At 44.7% G+C, this 19,291-nt stretch overlaps 1 protein-coding gene across 1 annotated transcript in view; it reads left to right on the top strand.

Annotated features, from left to right (window-relative positions):
* Positions 1 to 19,291, top strand: part of grik2 (glutamate receptor, ionotropic, kainate 2) — a 99,927-nt gene that overhangs the window by 52,456 nt on the left and 28,180 nt on the right. The window contains exons 7-9 of the mRNA XM_061812782.1: positions 16,704 to 16,847; positions 17,500 to 17,607; positions 19,094 to 19,207. Coding sequence (XP_061668766.1) covers positions 16,704 to 16,847; positions 17,500 to 17,607; positions 19,094 to 19,207 — 366 coding nt within the window. The remainder of the gene's footprint in view (positions 1 to 16,703; positions 16,848 to 17,499; positions 17,608 to 19,093; positions 19,208 to 19,291) is intronic.

The following is a 19,291-nucleotide window of genomic DNA, read 5'->3' on the forward strand; positions in this document are numbered from 1 at the left end:
TTTAGATGATATGCGGATCACTTCTAACTAATAACAGACTCCCAGACAGTATGTATGAGCCACCCGGGTGGTGCCGCAATGAGCCACCCCGGCCGAAGCTGTCCACGGCGCCGACGGATACATAGCCACATTTAGCACCCCTGATTTACGTACGCTGATTTTTTTGTTACATTCTGAGAGAGGTACGCCCCGCCCCCCAAACTGTATACATACCTACCTGTCATTTGGAACCCACGAAGCTCTCGTCCTTTGCACCCATGCAATCCATTTTTCATGACGAACCAGGTCTTTTTGAAAAGTATGAAGAATGAATCCATTCTCCCGAGTGTTTGAACAATATCCAGCAATACAACGAGCCAGTATTTTAGCAAGCAAGAAGGAACAAAGAGCTACCTTCTAGCAGGTAAAACATACGAGACCGCCTGAGTGGGCGTCTGCTACGAACATCACTTCCTGCTTCTTGTTGAAAACAAATCCCTCGAGAGGATTTTCATGGCGGGAGTGACAATAACTCAAAAACGGATTGATCCATTCCAGCTACCTTTTTTTCCATTAATAACATACTAAAAATCATGCATTTCATGTCAGTGGACCTTTAAAGTGATGCTAGTTCAAAAAATCTGTTAATTATTGTGATTTCTTGTGGTTTTGAATTACATTGGTTCACATCTACAGCAGTTTTTCATATTCTGTTTCTCTAATTTGGCTTCACGAGTGTCAAAATATTACAAGCAGCGCCGTTTTATTTGACTTTATTTTATTTTGGTCGCCACGTTTACCGGTACAGATTCACGTGGGGTCGGGCTAGAACTGCATCAAGTAGCTTACCAAGCATCACTAAATACGGTTGTTGCAATTACAGATCGCACGTTATACAAGAATATTATGGCGTTTACAGCCAAGAGGATTTTAGTCAACACAATTCCACGTGGTAATGCGTCCGCCTCCCTCGGTCGTTGTTCAAGGCTGCGTGCATCCATAGGAAACAAATTGCTTCCTGCTTACAAGGGATCCTCAGGAAATGATGCATGCACTCGTGATGTCCCATTACACCAAGTCTGCAACGTACATTCATTTCTCCTCCAGCTCCTATTGGACACTCACTTCTTTCACGCTCGAGATGCATGCAAATTTAGGCGCAATTAGCAGCGTGCTGATTTTTTTTTTTTCTTTCTTTTATTATGATGATCTGCCGAAGCCTTGACGCCGCCGTCGTTTGCGTTGCGTGTATAAGCGCTCTGTCGAAGTAGGATTCTTGATGTTATGCCGGAATATGGAAGCATGCATGTATGTTTTTTTTTGAATAATGCGAGTGACAACTGTGGATGCAGTTGGCTTCATGACCGGACTCTTGACTCACTGTTATTTTTTTTTTGCAGCCGTGGGAGTAATTTGGGTTATTGGTGTTGGACTCAGCATTTATTTTTGAAAAATGCATAAACCTGTTACATTTTTAATGATTATTGTTTTACCCATAGCACAAGAAGTGTTCTTGTATGCTAGACTGGTGCAAATCCAGATAAAAATGTGGATATTTTTTTTCTTTTTGTCATTTTTACTCATGATCGAAGCTCGGGGGCAGAACGGTGGATCGGCTGGTAAATCATCGCCCTCACAGTTCTGAGGACCCGGGTTCAATACCCATTCCGCCTGTGTGCAGTTTGAATGTTCTCCCCGTGCCTGCGTGGGTTTTCTCCGGGCACTCCAGTTTCCTCCCACATCCCCAAAACATGCAACATCAATTGGACACTAAATTGCACCTAGGTGTGATTGTCAGTGCGACTGTTTGTCTCCATGTACCCCAGTTCAGGGTGCACCCGGCCTCCTGCCCGTTGACAGCTGGGATAGGCTCCAGCACTCCCCGCGACCCTCGTGAGGATAAGCGGCCAAGAAAATGGACGGATGGATGGATGGAAGCTAAGTTATTTTTGTGTCCTCTTATGTCACGCTCATTTATGTTAATGAGCCAGACGTGTTGTATATGTTGACTTCTAGCGTTGTTGTGTGTTCACGCTGAAAAATATTTGTCGCCCGACGACGATTGAGGAAACCGCGGCGGTCCGCGTCCAGTCGAGCCTGTTCACATTTTGTTTTGTTTTGTTTTGTTTTTGCTTTAAAGTGGTATTCCGTGTTGCAGTGGTGCTGCTTGGGTATGACAATGACACTACACAGTTTGTCCATACTCCCCCCCCCACGGCTCCATTCATGCGACATTTCAAGCAAATCATGCTCCACGGTGGGTGGTCAGCCCTTTCTGGTCCGCACCGCAGTCAGAAGACATATTCTGCAATTTTGACTGAAATAAATCAATGCACAAATGGGATTTACTGGATATTAGATTTGGGGAAGGGGGGAGGGGATTTATTTTATTTGTTCAAAGCTCCGCCGCCTAAATTAAGTTTTACACGGCGGGGTGTGCTTGCGTGAAGCATCCACACCTAATATAATTCTGCAGCCATTAAGAAGCCGGGCTTGACTGACGGCTCAGCCCCGTTATCAGTCTGCGTATAAGCTTATCGTATTGCACCCTGTCAGCAAGTAAGCGCAAATTGCATCCCGAGCCTTCTGCAAAATGCCTCGGTAAATATGCATCCCGGCGATAATTATTTGCTCTTAGAATCGCGTTGGTAACGTGTCATCAAAGTCGGCCGCGCCCATTTATGTTTGAAACGGCAGGGAAAAAAACATGGCGCTTTTATACCGTGAGGTTAAGGTTGGTTCAGCTTTCTGTTCCCAGTAGGCCAAGGAGTGAATGAGAGAGAGAGAGCGAGAGAGAGAGAGAGATGCTTTTTAAAGACAACAACTGTGGAAAGCAGACACACTGTGCCCTGTGCCGGGCACCACCAGCTGGGCTTGGCACAGCATCAACATCATTAGCGCCAATGCTCCCTTGGCCCATAGAAGCCTTTTTTTTTTTTTTTTTTGTGGGGCAGAGGAGGAAGGAAGACAGTCTCCAAGGAAGATCGCCTCGTGTCAAAGTGTCTTATATAATATTCCACATCCTAAAGCCACAATATGTAATAGAGTCGCCTTGAAATAGCAGCTGGAGAATCATTTCGGTGGGGGCATCGGGTTGTGATGTAGAGGAGCCGTCCTGATTTATCCTATTTCACTTGTGATTCTCGACCTCGGTATTGTAATTACAATAATTCAATTTCACCTACCGTATTGGATGCAAAACGTAACCCCAGCCTCTACTGTAGCGTCTATTCTATGTGCCTTATAATGCGGTGCGCCTTATAGTGTGGAAAATATGGTAATTTTGAAAAATATAATAATTGTGTATCTTTCTGTGCCAGTACTGTATAGTGATGGGTAAAAATATTTAATGCTCTTCCACTTGATGGCAGAAGGTACAGTGCACCTGCGTATCCACTTGTCGTCCATTATGAAAGAGTAATAGCTTTATGTTCAACTGAACAGGGCCAGATTTTACCCTAAATAGTAATAAAATAATGAATAGATTACTGAGTAAATTGAGATAAGCAATATTATGGTATATAGTAGTTGTATAGCAGGTGTGCCATCAGATTTTTGCAGTGTTGCCTGAAATGTCTGTAGTGGTGGTGAGCAAGCCAAAAGTGTACTAACGATAGTAACAGTACTTTTACTATTTTCTAAAATATTTGGTTATCTTTGGAGAAAATAACTTCTTAAAGTCGAAAGGAATCTTTTAAGATGGTTAGTAGCTATGATGGTTAGTAGCTAGAGATACCGAGGACGGACGACTTCAAATACTTTGGGTTAAAAATGCAGAGCAATGGTGAGTGTGATAAGGAAGTGAAGAAACGGGTCCAAGCGGGTTGGAACTGTTGGCGGGAGGTGTCTGGTGTTCTATGTGACAGAAGAGTCCCCGCTAGGATGAAGGGCAAAGTCTGTAAAGCAGTGGTGAGGCCGGCCATGATGTACGGATTAGAGACGGTGGCACTGAAGAGACAACAGGAAGCAGAACTGGAGGTAGCAGAAATGAAGATGTTGAGGTTCTCGCTTGGTGTGAGCAAGTTGGATAGGATTAGAAATTAGCTCATTAGAAAGACAGCCAAAGTTGGATGTTGTGGAGAAAAGGTTTGAGAGAGCAGACTTTGATGGTTTGGACATGTTCCAGAGGCGAGAGAGTGAGTATAGCCAAGCAAAAGAGCGAGAGGAAGACCAAAAAGAAGGTTGATCGATGTTGTGAGGGAAGACATGAGGACGGTGGGTGTTAAAGAGGAAGATGCATGAGATAGGCTTAGATGGGAAAAGATGGCACGCTGTGGCGACCCCTAACAGCACAAGCCGAATGGAAAAGAAGAAGAAGTAGCTAAATTTAATTGGTAGACACGTACTGATTAGCTGACCTAATATCAAATTGACCCCCCCACCCTTTTCTTCCAATCGAAGGTCGCATAGGCTCAACACCTGCGATATCTGTAATAGATCATCCTATGTGAATATCCTGTGATGTGTTTTTTGTGTGGATTTGTTTCCAACCCACGTTGACAATTAGCCCAGTTCAAATTTCACAAATTTGAAAAATGTTTGCACGTTTTTCTTTCTCCCAAATCCCTCCCCACGGTAAAAAAAAAAAAAAAAAAAACGACAAGGAAACCGGAAATGAAACTACTAGATAAGTTAGCCTAGCGCCTTCCATTTCTTCTTCTACTACCTTTCATTCATATTTTACGGTGGTCTAAGTGTCCTGCGGCACTATACTGCCCCTCGTAGGTCCATCTTGGGGCAACAACAGGCATAAACCTGCGACTATTGGTGCATATGCAGTCCACTATATGAGTCTAAGAGCGTTAAACACACTTGGACTGTGTCACGATTTAAAAATCGCCTGCAATGTTCAAAATGAGTGTACCGTACCCCGCTTAAGCGGTAATGTTCCACAATATGATGTGCGCACAAGATATAAGTCGTTACATTAGTGATGAAGGCAGCGCGGCCATCATGACTTGAGACAGCGGGGGGGCATGTGTGTCATGGTCACACTAGTGCTCAGGAATATTGGCTGGCCTTGGGGGAGGAAGGGTGGTCGTGACAAGCCATCATCCCTGGTGGAGCCAGCCCTCCCACCTTCTCGTAAAGAGAGGCACGCACGTCAAACTGTGCAGAATATGGAGCATATTGTCGCAAGAAAACACAAGAACACGACATCACACGCTAAAGAACAAGGAAGGACAAGCTGGCAAGTCAAAAAAAAAAAAAAAAGAAAGAAGCGCGGCGCGTATGCCGCAAACGTCGGGCAAAAACTTGAAGGGCTGATTGTGATTTTGTGAAATTCACACTTTAGGCAACTGGTAGCTGGTCAGCTTCATGTAGGTTATGCGTTTAATTGAGAAGACAATAAAAAAATGGACAATACGCAGACTGGTTTGGGAAAATTAAAAAAAAAAAAAAACAGTGTTCGTGCAGCTGCGTAATGTAGAGATTTGCCAGTTGGACCCGACTCCTGTTCACGGATCGAGGAAGAGATGACCAATGATTAGACAAGTTGACAGAAAATGGATTTATTACAAAACAATGTGCAATACAGACGTCCGGTCTTATCTAGGTATCTGCCCGGTAACACAAGGTTTTTATATTTATAGTTCCATGGTACAAATTGGCTAACCCCCCCCCCCCCTCCCACCGGATAGTAACTTTCCGCTACTTATCTGGTGACGTTCGTCTCCACGGCAACGCCTGGGCAAGGAGGATGTCACCAGCTGGTTTCTGCGTACAAAGATCAAGGACAACCGCCGCGCTGCACAACACATTCTTGTCTGTTTAACAAATGGACAATGCTTTATCTGTTGATTAAATGTATAAGGTCATATTTAAGCAAAAAATGAAAGTACGATAAAAGTAAAGTGATATTCAGTAACTATCTCTAAGACAGCTGCAGATTTTAAAGTGGCTAATGCGCTAATATATGTTAAAACTCAGAAAGATTATCTCATCTTTATGACTTCCGCAAGAGAAGTGATCGTTTCATTCAACCATTTTTTTTTTTGGCACAGTAACTTGACACCATCTACAGTACATTATCCATCCATCCATTTTCTTAGCCGCTTATCCTCACAAGGGTCGCGAGGAATGCTGGAGCCTATCCAAAGTTGTCAACGGGCAGGAGGCGGGGTACACCCTGAACTGGTCGCCAGCCAATCGCAGGGCACATCGAAAGAAACAGCTGCACTCACAATCACACCGATGGGCAATTTAGAATTTCCAATTAATGGGTGTTTTTGGGATGTGGGAAGAAACCGGAGTGCCTGGAGAAAACCCACGCAGGCACGGGGGAGAACGTGCAAACTCCACACAGGCGGCTCTGGGATTGAACCCAGGACCTCAGAACTGTCAGGCCAACGCTTTCCAGCTGCACCACCGTGACACCCACAGTACATTATGTTGGCAAAAATAATCAAGAAGAATAAAGTGTAGAATAGCAGCACAGCGGTCGGCTGGTAAATCGTTGGCCTCACAGTTCTGAGGACCCGGGTTTGATCCCAGCCCCGCCTGTGTGGAGTTTGCATGTTCTCCCCGTGGCTGCCTGGGTTTTCTCCGGGCACTCCGGTTTCCTCCCACATCCCAAAAAACATGCAACATTATTTGGACTCCCTAAATTTCCCCTAGGTGTGATTGTGAGTGTGACTGTTTGTCTCTATGTGCCCTGCGATTGCCTGGCAACCATTTCAGGGTGTACCCCGCCCCCTGCCCGTTGACAGCTGGGATAGGCTCCAGCACTCCCCGTGACCCTTGTGAGGATAAGCGGCAAAGAAAATGGATGGATGGATGGATGTTCATGTTGCATATAAACCTTCTGCCACTTCCAAATGGATGAACATAAATGCGAAGAGAAACAGTGACACACAAACAAAAATATCCCAATTGGCTTGTTTTCACGGGTAGCCTCTCGCCTGCGGAGCCTTCTGGCCAAAGCAGCCCACAGGCACTTTCAAGCCGAAGTAAAAGATCCTCGTGCTCAACGGGGTTTTGATAAGACAAACCGAGCGGTGACATGCTGCTAATTGGTGAAAGCGGCCGGCCAGCCGTCACTTGAAGGCTTTACTTGGATAACGCTACTTCGCGGCCCTTAATCACCAAGTCACATTTGAAAGTTACATGAAGTTTGTGAAAACTAATTGCACCATTGAGTTTCATCCATCCATTTTCTGAGCCGCTTATCCTCAGGAGGGTCGCGGGAGAGCTGGAGCCAATCCCGGTTGTTATCGGGCAGGAGGCGGGGTACGCCCTGAAATGGTTGCCAGGCAATCGCAGGGCACATGGAGACAGACGACAGTCGGACACGTGGAGGGAATTTAGAGTGTCCAATTAATGTTGCATGTTGTTGGGAAGTGGGAGGAAACCGGAGTGCCCGAAGGAAACCCACGTTGGGATCATGCATGCAGAACATGCAAATGTCAGGATTTGAACCGCGGTCCTCAGAAATGTGAAGCCAATGCTTTACAGTTGAGTTTCAGCTCTATATATATCCATCCATCCATTTTCTTAGCCACTTATCCTCACAAGGGTCGTGCTGGAGCCTATCCCAGTTGTTATTGGGCAGGAGGCGGGGTACACCCAGAGCTGGTTGCCAGCCAATCGAGACAAATTGCAGCACTCACAATCACACCTATGGGCAATTTCGTGCCCAATTAATGTTGCATGTTTTTTGGTATGTGGGAGGAAACCGGAGTGCCCGGAGGAAACCCACCTAGGGATGGGGAGAACATGCAAACATCACACAAGTGGGGCCGGGATTTGAACCCCGGTCCCCAGAACTGTGAAGCCAACGCTTTACAGCTGCTTCACTATTCCGCTTCCTTTGAGTTTCAGCTTGATATATATATATATCTATAGATATATCTATAGATATATCTATAGATATACATATACTTTTTTGGGGGGGGGTGCAAATTCCTTTCCTTCTATACATATATTTTTATTTTCGCTGGCATGGAAACAGAAAAGCCACAAAGGTTACAGAGGAGCGAGAGAACCACTGGAAAGCTCTGTCGAAATCAATAAAAAAAATAAAATAAAATAAATGGATGTAAAGTCATAGAGTCAGCAGGCAACTTCTGCACGTATGTACTTGCGTGTCGGCAAATTAATCACATTTCATTCCTTCCGTCCCCACACAAGCATCTCAAGAACTCTGCAGTATTCCTGCATCCTCGCTTTGGACAAGTTGGAGTGTGCTTACGTTTAGAGTGGAACCATGAATGTGCTTTCACATCATAAATTTGGCACCATCAGTGGTTCCTCCACAAAAAAAAATCATAATTTTTTTTGTCCTGTGACAAAAACAAAACAAAACAAAACGTGCATAAATGATTTTTTTTTTTAAAAAGCACGCCGTGCTGCTTTGAATGCGGAATTGCAAGATGAGATAGTTGGAGACAAAAAAAAAAACACAAAAGAAGACAAAATGGCAGTGATGATGGCGGCAACGCCCCTCACTTTGATAATGTAATGAAAGCGCGAGTGAGAAGGATGGATGGGGGAGTGTTCAAGGGAAAAAAAATGAAGAGGATAAAAGAAGATATTGACAGAGAGCGAGAAAAGAAGACAAGAGAGAGGAGGAGAGAGTGAGCGAGATGGAATTGCACGGCGCTGCATTACTCACCCAAATCATCTGACAAGTGCCCGCTTAGAAACCCGAAACAGCCACAATACGCCCTATAAATCACTTCACTTTCTCACATTTCAGCTTTTTGGGCGCATTCTGTCACCGCTTTTTGCACGGCGCGCGGTGCGGCAACCGACTTTTATGGGCAAATGTGAGTCACACGGCGCGACGCTCGACGGCCGAATGGCTCCATCGATAATGGGACCGAGCGAGGAAACGACAAACAATGAGACCGGCTGTTACAAATGACGCTAACGCCACCGCAGACAAGTCTAGAACGTTCTTTTTGGGCACAGCGTGGCTGGACAGAAAAATTTGATGATCTTATCTTTAACAAGTCTTCAAAAAGAGGAAAAGGGAGGGGGGGAGCAATTGGAAAGTTGCTAGGTGTGACATTAAATCAACAACTAGCTTTGCAGCGCAAATTAGCCAACAGCAATTTCGCTTAACTGAACTCTAATCTTTGTCCGTGACGGATAGCGACAGGCGGAGTAATAAAATGAATAAAATAGAGCTCGATCACGTGACGTCACCATTTTCACGGCGCCATATTGCCGGTCACAAAGAGCTGCTCGACAGTGTGGGGCGGGGGGGACATTGAACCGGAGACTTGTTGTGCTGTTGGTTGTTACAACAGACGAGACAGATATTCAAAGAGATCTTTCTATGGAATACCAGCTGAAAAGACGCGAAAAGATTGATGAATTTCGGCAATTAAACGTGATGGATGGCGCCCAACCAAATACATACGACGGTGTAGCGAGCACTTCACTTCAGGTGGGAATTATTCTTCTCATTCTCAAATTCCCAAGAAGTATTTATAATTCCAAGTTGGCTCATTTGAGAATAAAAAACCACAGGGAGTCGTCTCCGGCGTACACGGAAGCGTGTTGCGGCCACACGTTAATCTTCGGTAAACCTCTCCCCGACAGACTTTTGTTTTTTCCAATATGCGTTGTTTTCAAACGAGTCCAATGCGTATTTTAAAAAAAGAAAATAAACAGTCGGTCACACAGAGGTTTCCGTCGGTTAACGTGTGGCCGCAACACGCTTCCGTGTATGGTGCAGGGCTGGAGCCAAATGCAGGACTCCAAGATGAGGATATGATGTTAGCCGTAAGACGAACAGTCCGAGAAGGCAGAGGTACAGAAATGCTAAGCAAAGGCAGGATCTAAAAATGTGAAGTGAGGTCTAATGATTAGGAGACAAACTAAGAACTAGGACTTGACTATGGAACATAAACTAAGACAGGACTAAACTAAGGTGGCACAGAAACACTGTGACGAGGATAGCTCAACACTACACTATTTTCAGTGGTGGATGTTCCTACTGTCGGTGAATGCAACTCACAAACTCAAACGAACTGGCAAATGACAGTGACAAAAACTCCAACTTAAATACGGTGTCTAATTACAGTCCCAATGTGCAACAGCCTTGCAGTGGTCAAGACATATGGGTGCTGAAGCCTATCCCAGCGGTTTATATTCTTTTTTTAAATATGCAATGGACTCATTTGACAACAATTTTTATTATTATTTTTTTTTTAAATAACGTCTGTCACGGAGAAGTTTACCAAAGTTTAACGTGCAGCCGCAACACGCTTCCGTGTACGGAGGAGCAGACTCGCTGTCTTTTTTTTTTCCAATCATAGTTAATGAATGCGAGTTTGTGTAAAACCAGGGGTTATTTATTGAAATATTGGTATTTCTATTCAAAAAAATCTGAGTGGCTCCATCACTATGTGGGATTTATTCTCGATTGAGAACAGATCCAACAACGAAGTATTTGTACGCGTCCAGACATTTCATACGCTTTCAAACTTTTCTGTGTAAATCTCGATTTACCACCGGATACATGTGTAGCGGGTTAATGGTCCAATTTCTTATTGGCTAAAACGTCGACTTCGGCATTAAATCTGGGTCCTCTATGCTAAGTGTCTGTCATTTTTCCACGTACCTTCATTTATCATCACCTTCTAAATGTTTAACGGTATCGGACAAAACTCTGGCCGTCGTGCTGTAAGACGTATTTTCGTGTCGTCTCCAACCGAGTTAGCATAGAAGAATGCTTTGTTTGACCGGCACTTCCGGCCAGTGACGTGATTTGATGACGTAGTTGCACGAGTTCTATTCTGCTACAGTGTCGTTAGATTTTAGCTCAGTAAATGTTGGAAAACATTGTCTCATTTGTCATAATTTAGCATTTCACCTTTGAATTTGTAATAAGAATCAGTTTAAGTACAAAGGGGGAAACATACCAAAGTCTGACAAAAACACAGTAACGAATAATAGTAATAATAAGTAATAACGTGTTGCATTTTAATCTAATGTTAATTTAGTCATTAGATTTGCTAAGGAAGGGCTTCAGCACATGTGCGGGATTCTGATTAGCTCCTCGGCGGGAGTTGGTATTCTCGCTAAATTGTAATTGTGCGCAGACATCTACCAGCATGTAAACACCGCATCCGTGTGTCCAAAAACTCGCTCACGCTTTGTTGCATTAATCATCACACTTATTATTATTATTATTTCTTTTTTTTTTTTTTTTTTTGCACGGAGAAAACTCGGCTTGACAAATGTCGATTGCAAGTCATCCATTTGAAGAAGAAGAAAAAAATGACAGTGCCGTTTGTGAATTAAATGCCCGCATCCCGTGCTTAGTGGAGCGACGCACATGCATATGAACTTGGTAATGAAATGAATAATTAGCCCACTCGTCTAGTAAATCATCACGTCCCGCGGGGCTGTCTGCCGAGCGCCGAGAAAACAGCCAGCTTCCTTCTCGGCGGCAGACTGTGACGCCGACGGTTGCCGTTTGCGCGTGCGTCGTCTCGTTGCTATGTGGCAGCTGCGGAGCGCCCGTGCGCGGCGAATAACAGGTCAGGCTTCATCTCGTTAAGGCTAATCAGATGTATATGATATGTAGAAACCACTGCAGCTGCACTTCCTGTCCATCACTGGACCTGGTTTGGGGATGTTTGGCTATGTGTGTGTGTGTGTGTGTGGGTGGGTGGGTGTAGGTGAAACGAGAAAGAGGGATGTCATTTTTCAGAGTGCTCCATTATCAGAGGAATTATGGAAGTATGCACAGGCGGATGGATGGCGTGAATACTGATGCGGCGGCTAGGAATATATTTGTATAAATGTTCACACCGCGGCGTTTTTCGCTCCCGTTCCAAATGAGGAAGCCGGTGTTGCACCTTTGGTAAATGAGGCATGTCTCCCGGGAGTTGGCTTTTGTCGCTCAGAGGATGCGAGTGCGTGGAACGTTCAGCCACTCTTTGTTTTCTTTCTCACATGTTGCACTGGTGTTTTGTTTTTTCTTAAATCAAACAACGATGGGCCACCAACAACTTAAGTATGTCATCGGGTAGGAATATTGTAGTATTTTGTCTTATTTTAAAAAAAAAAATCCCTTTGCACAAAACTTGACACATGAAATCAAACTTTGACAAGCGAGTCGGCGCAGCGACGTAGATTAGCCAAATTTACACTCTGTAACGCAAAACAGGCGCATCTCAAATCATCTTTCGCCATTGAAATCAATGGAAACGCCTTGAATCGGTTCCACACCACCCCAAAAAATGAAGAAAAACAAAATTTGGTCGTATCTTTAATCATAAAAATGTTGCTGTACAATATTGTACTTGAGAAAAACACACAGTAATGTCATAATTTATTAGAATAAAATAGATTACAGAATTTTGCCCCATTTTTTTACTTCAATTCAATGTGCATTGTGATACTTCTAGTGTACATCAAGCAGACTTCAAGCCATCCTGTTCAAAGTTTACACGTTCCGCTGCTTTTTTCCACACCAAAGATTCAATGTTGGGCTTGTGAATTTACCAGAAAGTTCTTTTCACATGACAGCTTCTTTCAAGATTATTCCACTTCACACATTCGCTTTTTTTTTTTTTATCCCTCTGCCGTCGACAAAAGAAGGGACGAGAAGAATCGTGAAAATGGGTCTCCTTCGGCAACTTTAACATCTTCTCGTGGTCGTCTGATTTCATATGTGAGCCAGCGCAAGCGCCTGCCATCTTGTTGGAAACCTTTCCCCTCAGCATCTGAGTGTCCCCGCCTGGTTGGAGATTGGTCCCGCTTAAAGCACTTAAAACCGCCCTCAGCGGCCGCGCTCGGTGCCGAAACAAATATCCAGATCACACTTAGATTGTTTTGAAATGGGAGGCAATCTGCCAGCGACGCGAGCCATCATTTCACGTTTGCTCCCTTGATCTGTTCCTCTTCCCGCGCGGCGCCACCAGCCTCTCGGTTCCATCGCCAGCCAATACGTCGAGGGTGTACTCCACTACCAAGACCGAGAGGCGCGGGGGGTGGGAAATAGCTGAAATATGACAAATGCGTCTGGTCGTAAAATATGCCAAGTTTTCACAATTTGCGCGCAGTGGCGAGCAGAAATGATTTAAATAATTAACAATGGGGAAAGAGACACCGGGGAGTGGTAAGACCGATGAACGCGTTGCTGCTTTTTGTCCCTCTGAGGCATTTACTTTAATGAGCCACATCTTTCAGCAGTTGTGCGGCGAAGACGGGGATCTGTCAATCAAATCGGTACTCCGTCGGAAAAAAAATTGCCCACCTAACTTTATATTGCATACGTCGGCTATGAAACGGGTTGCGTCGAAACCCAGCGGCCACATCATTAGGTACACCTGAGATCCATTCCGGCAATTTACAAGCGCGGTGATGTCAATAAATGTTTACTACGGCGGTTGCAGATTGCAGTGGCGTGCAAGTGTTTATCTAATTTTATTTGCTACACGGGCACAGTAAACTATAAGAAACCAAACTCATACACTTGAAATGCATGAACGTTTATGGCCCCGTCACACCATGACGTTCTGGTCAGCGTTTGAGGAAACATTGGTAGTCGCCCATGGTCGCCGGGATAGCTCCAGAACAGCGTTGTTTGAACGCTAGTGAACGTCAATGATCGCTGGGAATCGGCGGAGAACGCCGGTCCGGAAAAAAAAGTTTTGAACATGCACAAAAGTTCTCACCGAGACCAGCGATCATCAACATTTAATTTTAAATGCCGCAGAACGTTCAAAACGTTCGTGGAACGTTTTACTAAAGTTCGCCGAGCGTTGCACGCGTTTGGCTATCGTTAGTCAGTCGTTACGGTAGCGTTACTTGGTTGTTACTTAATCGTTTGCTTTGCAGTGAACGACTCACTGGCGACCTGTCAACGACCACTGAACAATCCGCTAGCGCACACAGCACACCGTTCAAACTCACGAGAATAACTGAAGTGAGTATGAAATTTCCAACGTTTTCGTTCCCGTTCCACTGTAAAAATTAGACGCCAGCAAAATGCTTTTCTGTCGTTATTCACCCATTGGTCACACGCTCGTCTTACGTTGACAAATCGCTCGTCGCGCCCCAGTGACACGTTTGCACACGCTAATGGTTTTTAGGGGTATCTTATTTGGTCGCCGTTACACGCTTCTCGTGCATTAGACACACATTAAGTCACGCGTTAGACACACGTTAATCACACGCCAGATGTGTCATCCGCGTTTGAGAACGCTGAAAAATAGAACGATTGAAATGTTCAGAGAACGTTGACCAGAACGTCATGGTGTGACGGGGCCATAATCTATAATTCAACAGTCTTCTGCATATTGTCCGATTACAGCTTGACCTCTAACCGGGCACATTATGGGGACTTTAACGTGGCAACGTGTTATTACAACATCCAAATACTTTATATGAAGTTCATGATATTATCATAAGGTCATTAGATTTGTGTGATCTCTATTACATTTCTTTCCTCCCTGGATAAAGTGAGACTAATGGCTATATTAATACTTTACTCCCGTCACCGCTAAACAAAAACTGAGCATTAGTATCTTAATAAAGGCAGATGTGTTTTTTTTTTAATGTTTTTTTTTTTTCCGCTTCATCTCATCCATCAGTTGCATTGCGCCACGTGTACCTAATCGAGTGTCTTCACAGTGCTGTAATTACATCATTTGTGCCACGGTATTTTTGAATGGATCCCCAGTCCCGAAAATAAACGTGTTGATTCAATGAGCGCAATTATATCGAGCACCAAGTTAGAAGCCCAGTTGCATGCCTTTGTCGGAGAAGCGAATAACTGAATGACTAGACGCGGGGGAAAGTGCTGTATGTATTTATTGACGTTAGGCTAGAGTTAAAAAAAATTGAGAGAGAGAGAGAGAGAGATAAAGTTATTCAGCGGTGTATGGTGGATGGTGATCCACAGTGCTCTTTTCTGTGTGCCGCATCCCTTTTGTAATGTACTCTGGCTGTAACACGGAGTCTACCACCCAGATTCTTCCCATCTGGACCGGGTCGCCTGGCTGACGCTGTCGTCTCTCTGGGGGGTGGGAACACCCATCAGGAGTCATTAGTTTCTACGGCGACACGCCGGAGCCTCTCCGTGCTAAAGCGAACAGCGTTTTGGAACTTTTACAGACGTTATTGGACACTGTGTTGACTATTTATTTATTTTTAAAAAAAATTTTGGGGGGGGGGTAATTCTTAAGCTATGCAAATTGATGTTGTCATATAGGAAAGAAAAAGTAGCAGTGCACTATATGTGTATGTGTGATTCATTATAAAACTAGAAAAAAAAGGTCGTGGTTGGCTATTGCAAATTATTGTGCAATAGATAATTGGAACTGTTTTTGTTGTTTTGTTTGCTGTTCCCTGTTGGGCAGAATTTGTGGGACGAGGTAATTTTTGACTCACAGTTTTTTTTTTTTGTTTTGCATTAAAATAAGCGCACGCCCCCCTCGGGCGTGAGGGATCTGCTGCCCCAGACAACAGAGAAAGGACAGGTACAGCCGGCAGCAAAATAGTCAGTCGGACACGATCAAAGGGAGTGCCGGATCTTCACTTTCCTGCACTTAGCTTGGGGGGGAAAAAAAAGGGGCGCAATTAATATTTTATTATTTTAATATTATATTTGATTTATTATTATTAAATTATATTTAATTTTGAATAATTTTCATATTTTTAAAAAAAATGATTTTTGTCTTCCTTCTTCCCTTTGTGCTTATTTTAGTCAATAAGTGTCATTATATTGTTCCATTTTGAATCGGATGAATTTTACTTTGACTATATTTAAATGTGTTGGTGTAGTCATATAAATTCATATTTATATACTCATAGAGCACTGTGCCCCTGCTACGTTACATTTTTAAGGGATGTTTTTTTGTGTGTTTTTACACAACGCATGTCGATTGTAACGCTCTAACGTGGGAAAGTAGAGCCACTGTGGTACTTTCAGCCATTCCCTGAATTCACCAAAACATGGACCACATGACCTGTTGTCAGCTACAGCTCACGCCCAGACACTCACGCACACCCCTGCCTGGCCCCACCTCTTAAAGGCACATACACAGACAACTATGTCTAGAACAGTATTTTCTATACAATTTACCCTTGTGTGTACAAATACACTGGACTGTAATGTACTGAAAGACTGTTGAAAAATGTAGTTTGATAAGCTGTGGTACGGTGATTCAGCTGGTAAAGCGTCGGCCTCACAGTTCTGAGGACCCTGGTTCGATCCCAGCCCCGCCTGTGTGGGGTTTGCATGTTCTCCCTGTGCTTGAGTGGGTTTTCTCCAGCCACTCCGGTTTCCTCCCACATCCCAAAAACATGCAACATTAATTAGACACTCTAAATTGCCCCTCGGTTTGATTGTGAGTGTGACTGTTGTCTGTCTCCATGTGCCCTGCAATTGGCTGGTGACCAGTTCAGGGTGTACCCCGCCTCCTGCCCGTTGACAGCTGGGATAGGCACTCCCGCCACCCTTTTGAGGATAAGCGGCTAAGAAAAATGGATGGATGGATAAACTGTATTGGTTTTTCATGTCACGGATTTTATTTTATGCTCATTTTATTTTGGAATAGTAGACTTTTGCTCACGATTTCACGACCACGTCCAAATTCATCACAGGGTGCAAGATTCATTTCAGATTTAATCAGGATTCTCTTGAAAGAAAACATCACAAGCTTTTTCCGCCACAGCTCCATTCCTCAGGTCGGCTGGGGCAATGCCCCGCTGGCTCCCCGCGAGAGCCTCACGATCTCCCCCTTCCCCGCTTGCAGACAGACGCGGCCCTGATGTACGACGCCGTGCACGTGGTGGCGGTGGCGGTCCAGCAGTCGCAGCAGATCACCGTCAGCTCCCTGCAGTGCAATCGCCACAAGCCCTGGCGCTTCGGGGGCCGCTTCATCGGCCTCATCAAAGAGGTACCCTGGCGCATCGCTCACCTTTGACCCCGCCAGTTGCCGAGCCCGTGTCGCTTTGATGAGAGCGGGCTAACGTGCGGAATCGCTGATTGCGCGGACCCTGATTTTCTGTCTAAAAGAGCCGATGAATACATCTTAAACATCTCCATTACCTTTCTTTCTTCGGCGCGTATCTCCATCCGTGTCGATATCAAAGCGTCTTCATTCTAATGCGGGTCAGCAGCTTGCTGGCTTTGTTCTCACCGTTCTTTCATTCTGGGGATGTTATCATTGCAGGTAATTTTCATGATCATCAATGCGCCGTTAGTAATAGTGGGCACATTACCCCACCCCGCAACCACCACCCCTTTCCTCTCACCACGCCGCTAAAGCTCCCCACGCCCGTCTGGTGCTTCAAAGTGAAACTCGCGGCAGGCACGCGTGACGAACTCGTCGCTGTTTTTCTCCCTTTTAGCAGCTTCGCCGTCTCCCGCTAAATTACTGCGGCAGACGGCGAGAGGAGAGAGCTCGGCGCGGTGCATGATTCGGAAATAAAATGAGGTGGTTAGAGGTTAGATTGATATTGTGGGGAAAGACGGCGGTTCGGCTTGACGGAGCGGCCGCGCTGAGGGGCTGAGGATTTTCATTATCATTATCAACATTATGTTTATAGGCTCACTGGGATGGCCTGACCGGCCGCGTTCTCTTCAACAAGACCAACGGACTTAGGACGGATTTCGACTTGGATGTCATCAGCCTGAAGGAGGAGGGCCTGGAAAAGGTGCCATCTTGCAATTTTACCGTGCGCCGCACGGACGCTGAACGGAACTGTACAAAATATGCAATGTCCTTCTTGAGAGGTTCTGGGTTCAAATCTCAACTCTCGGGCTCTCAAGTGTGGAATTTGGGTGATCTCCGTATGCGTGCGTAGATGTTCTCCGGCTTCCTCGCACATTGCAAAAAACGTGCACGTTAGGTCACTCAAGACACTAAATTGCCCGTAGTTGTGAATGCAAATGCGAACTGTTTTTCTGCAAATGTGTACCCCGCCTCTCACCCAAAGTCAGCTGGGATCGGTTCTAGTTTACCCAGAAGCTTAAAGGACTTACAGCCTCCAGATGGCCTCCAACCCCCAATAAAAAAAAAAATGATAAAAAATAAAATATATATACTGTATAAGGGGAAAAATGTTTTATTTTGTTTATATTTTAATAGTTATTATTTTTATTTTTATTTTATTTGGCAGTGGAACAGCTGGCAAGCGTTGGCCTCACAGTTCTGAAGACCCCAGGTTCAAATCCCGGCCTCGCCCGTGTTGAGTTTGCAGGTCCCCCCATGCCTGCGTGGGTTTTCTGCAGGCACTCCGGTTTCCTCCCACATCCCAAAAACATGCAACATTTACTGGACACTCTAAATTGCCCCTAGGTGTGATTGTGAGTGCGGCTGTTGTCTGTCTCCATGTGCCCAGCGATTGGCTGGCAACCAGTCCAGGGTGTACCCCGCCTCCTGGGATAGGCTCCAGCACGCCACGTGACCCTTGTGAGCATAAGCGACTAAAAAATGGATGGATGGATGGATGTATGGAAGGATGGATGGATATAATTAATTTGGCGTGCTTCAAAAAAATGAAAGTCTTTTCTAGTAACAGCAATCAGTAAAAAAAAAACTATTTTCCTGGGAGCGTCCCTTTTCCATCACCAAAATCAATATGCCGTTATGTCTTGGGGTGACATCAGAGACAGAATTGGAGCCCAAATCCCCTGCATAGCTGCACGAATGTGCACCCGCTGATCTCGTGTGCTGCCTTTTCTCCTGCAGTGATGCGTTACAACGATCGGTTTCAAACAAAGCAAGCCTACTCAAATGTATCTAACCTCACTAATGGCGCTTATTGTCTTAAAAAGAAAGATAAAGACTTTCTAAATAGGGAGTAATTACACCACATGCTGGTTTAATAAGAATAATAAGTCCTCGGCTTGCGCTGTGACGTCACAGGCCGATGTGTCGTTTTCGAACAAAATGTGTATGGGCCAAAATCACATATTTAATCAGAAAGCAGGCCTAAAATTAATATGAACACTAATGTTTCACAGCATTAGAGATGTCCTTTGACAAAGAGAAATGCAACGGAAAATTAATAGGGGAATGGAGTGTTATGGTAATATAACTTCCTCAAAGACGCTAATTCTACTTATGTACTGTTGCTATGATAACGTTTTCATTTTGTACCACTCGAAACCAAGCGTGATCCTGAGCTGTCTCCGCAGATCGGAACTTGGGATCCCCCGAGCGGTCTGAATATGTCCGAGACTCACAAAAGCAAGACGTCCAACATCACTGACTCGCTGGCGAATAAATCCCTGCGTGTATCCACCATACTGGTACGCTAGGTTGGCTATAAATAAGAGTGAGAACCGTACAAACTTTCACTAGCTGACCTCTTTTTTTATTTTTTTGCATCGCCG

Source organism: Syngnathoides biaculeatus, chromosome 23 (genome assembly GCF_019802595.1).
Source record: "Syngnathoides biaculeatus isolate LvHL_M chromosome 23, ASM1980259v1, whole genome shotgun sequence".
In the NCBI taxonomy this organism is placed as follows: domain Eukaryota; kingdom Metazoa; phylum Chordata; class Actinopteri; order Syngnathiformes; family Syngnathidae; genus Syngnathoides; species Syngnathoides biaculeatus.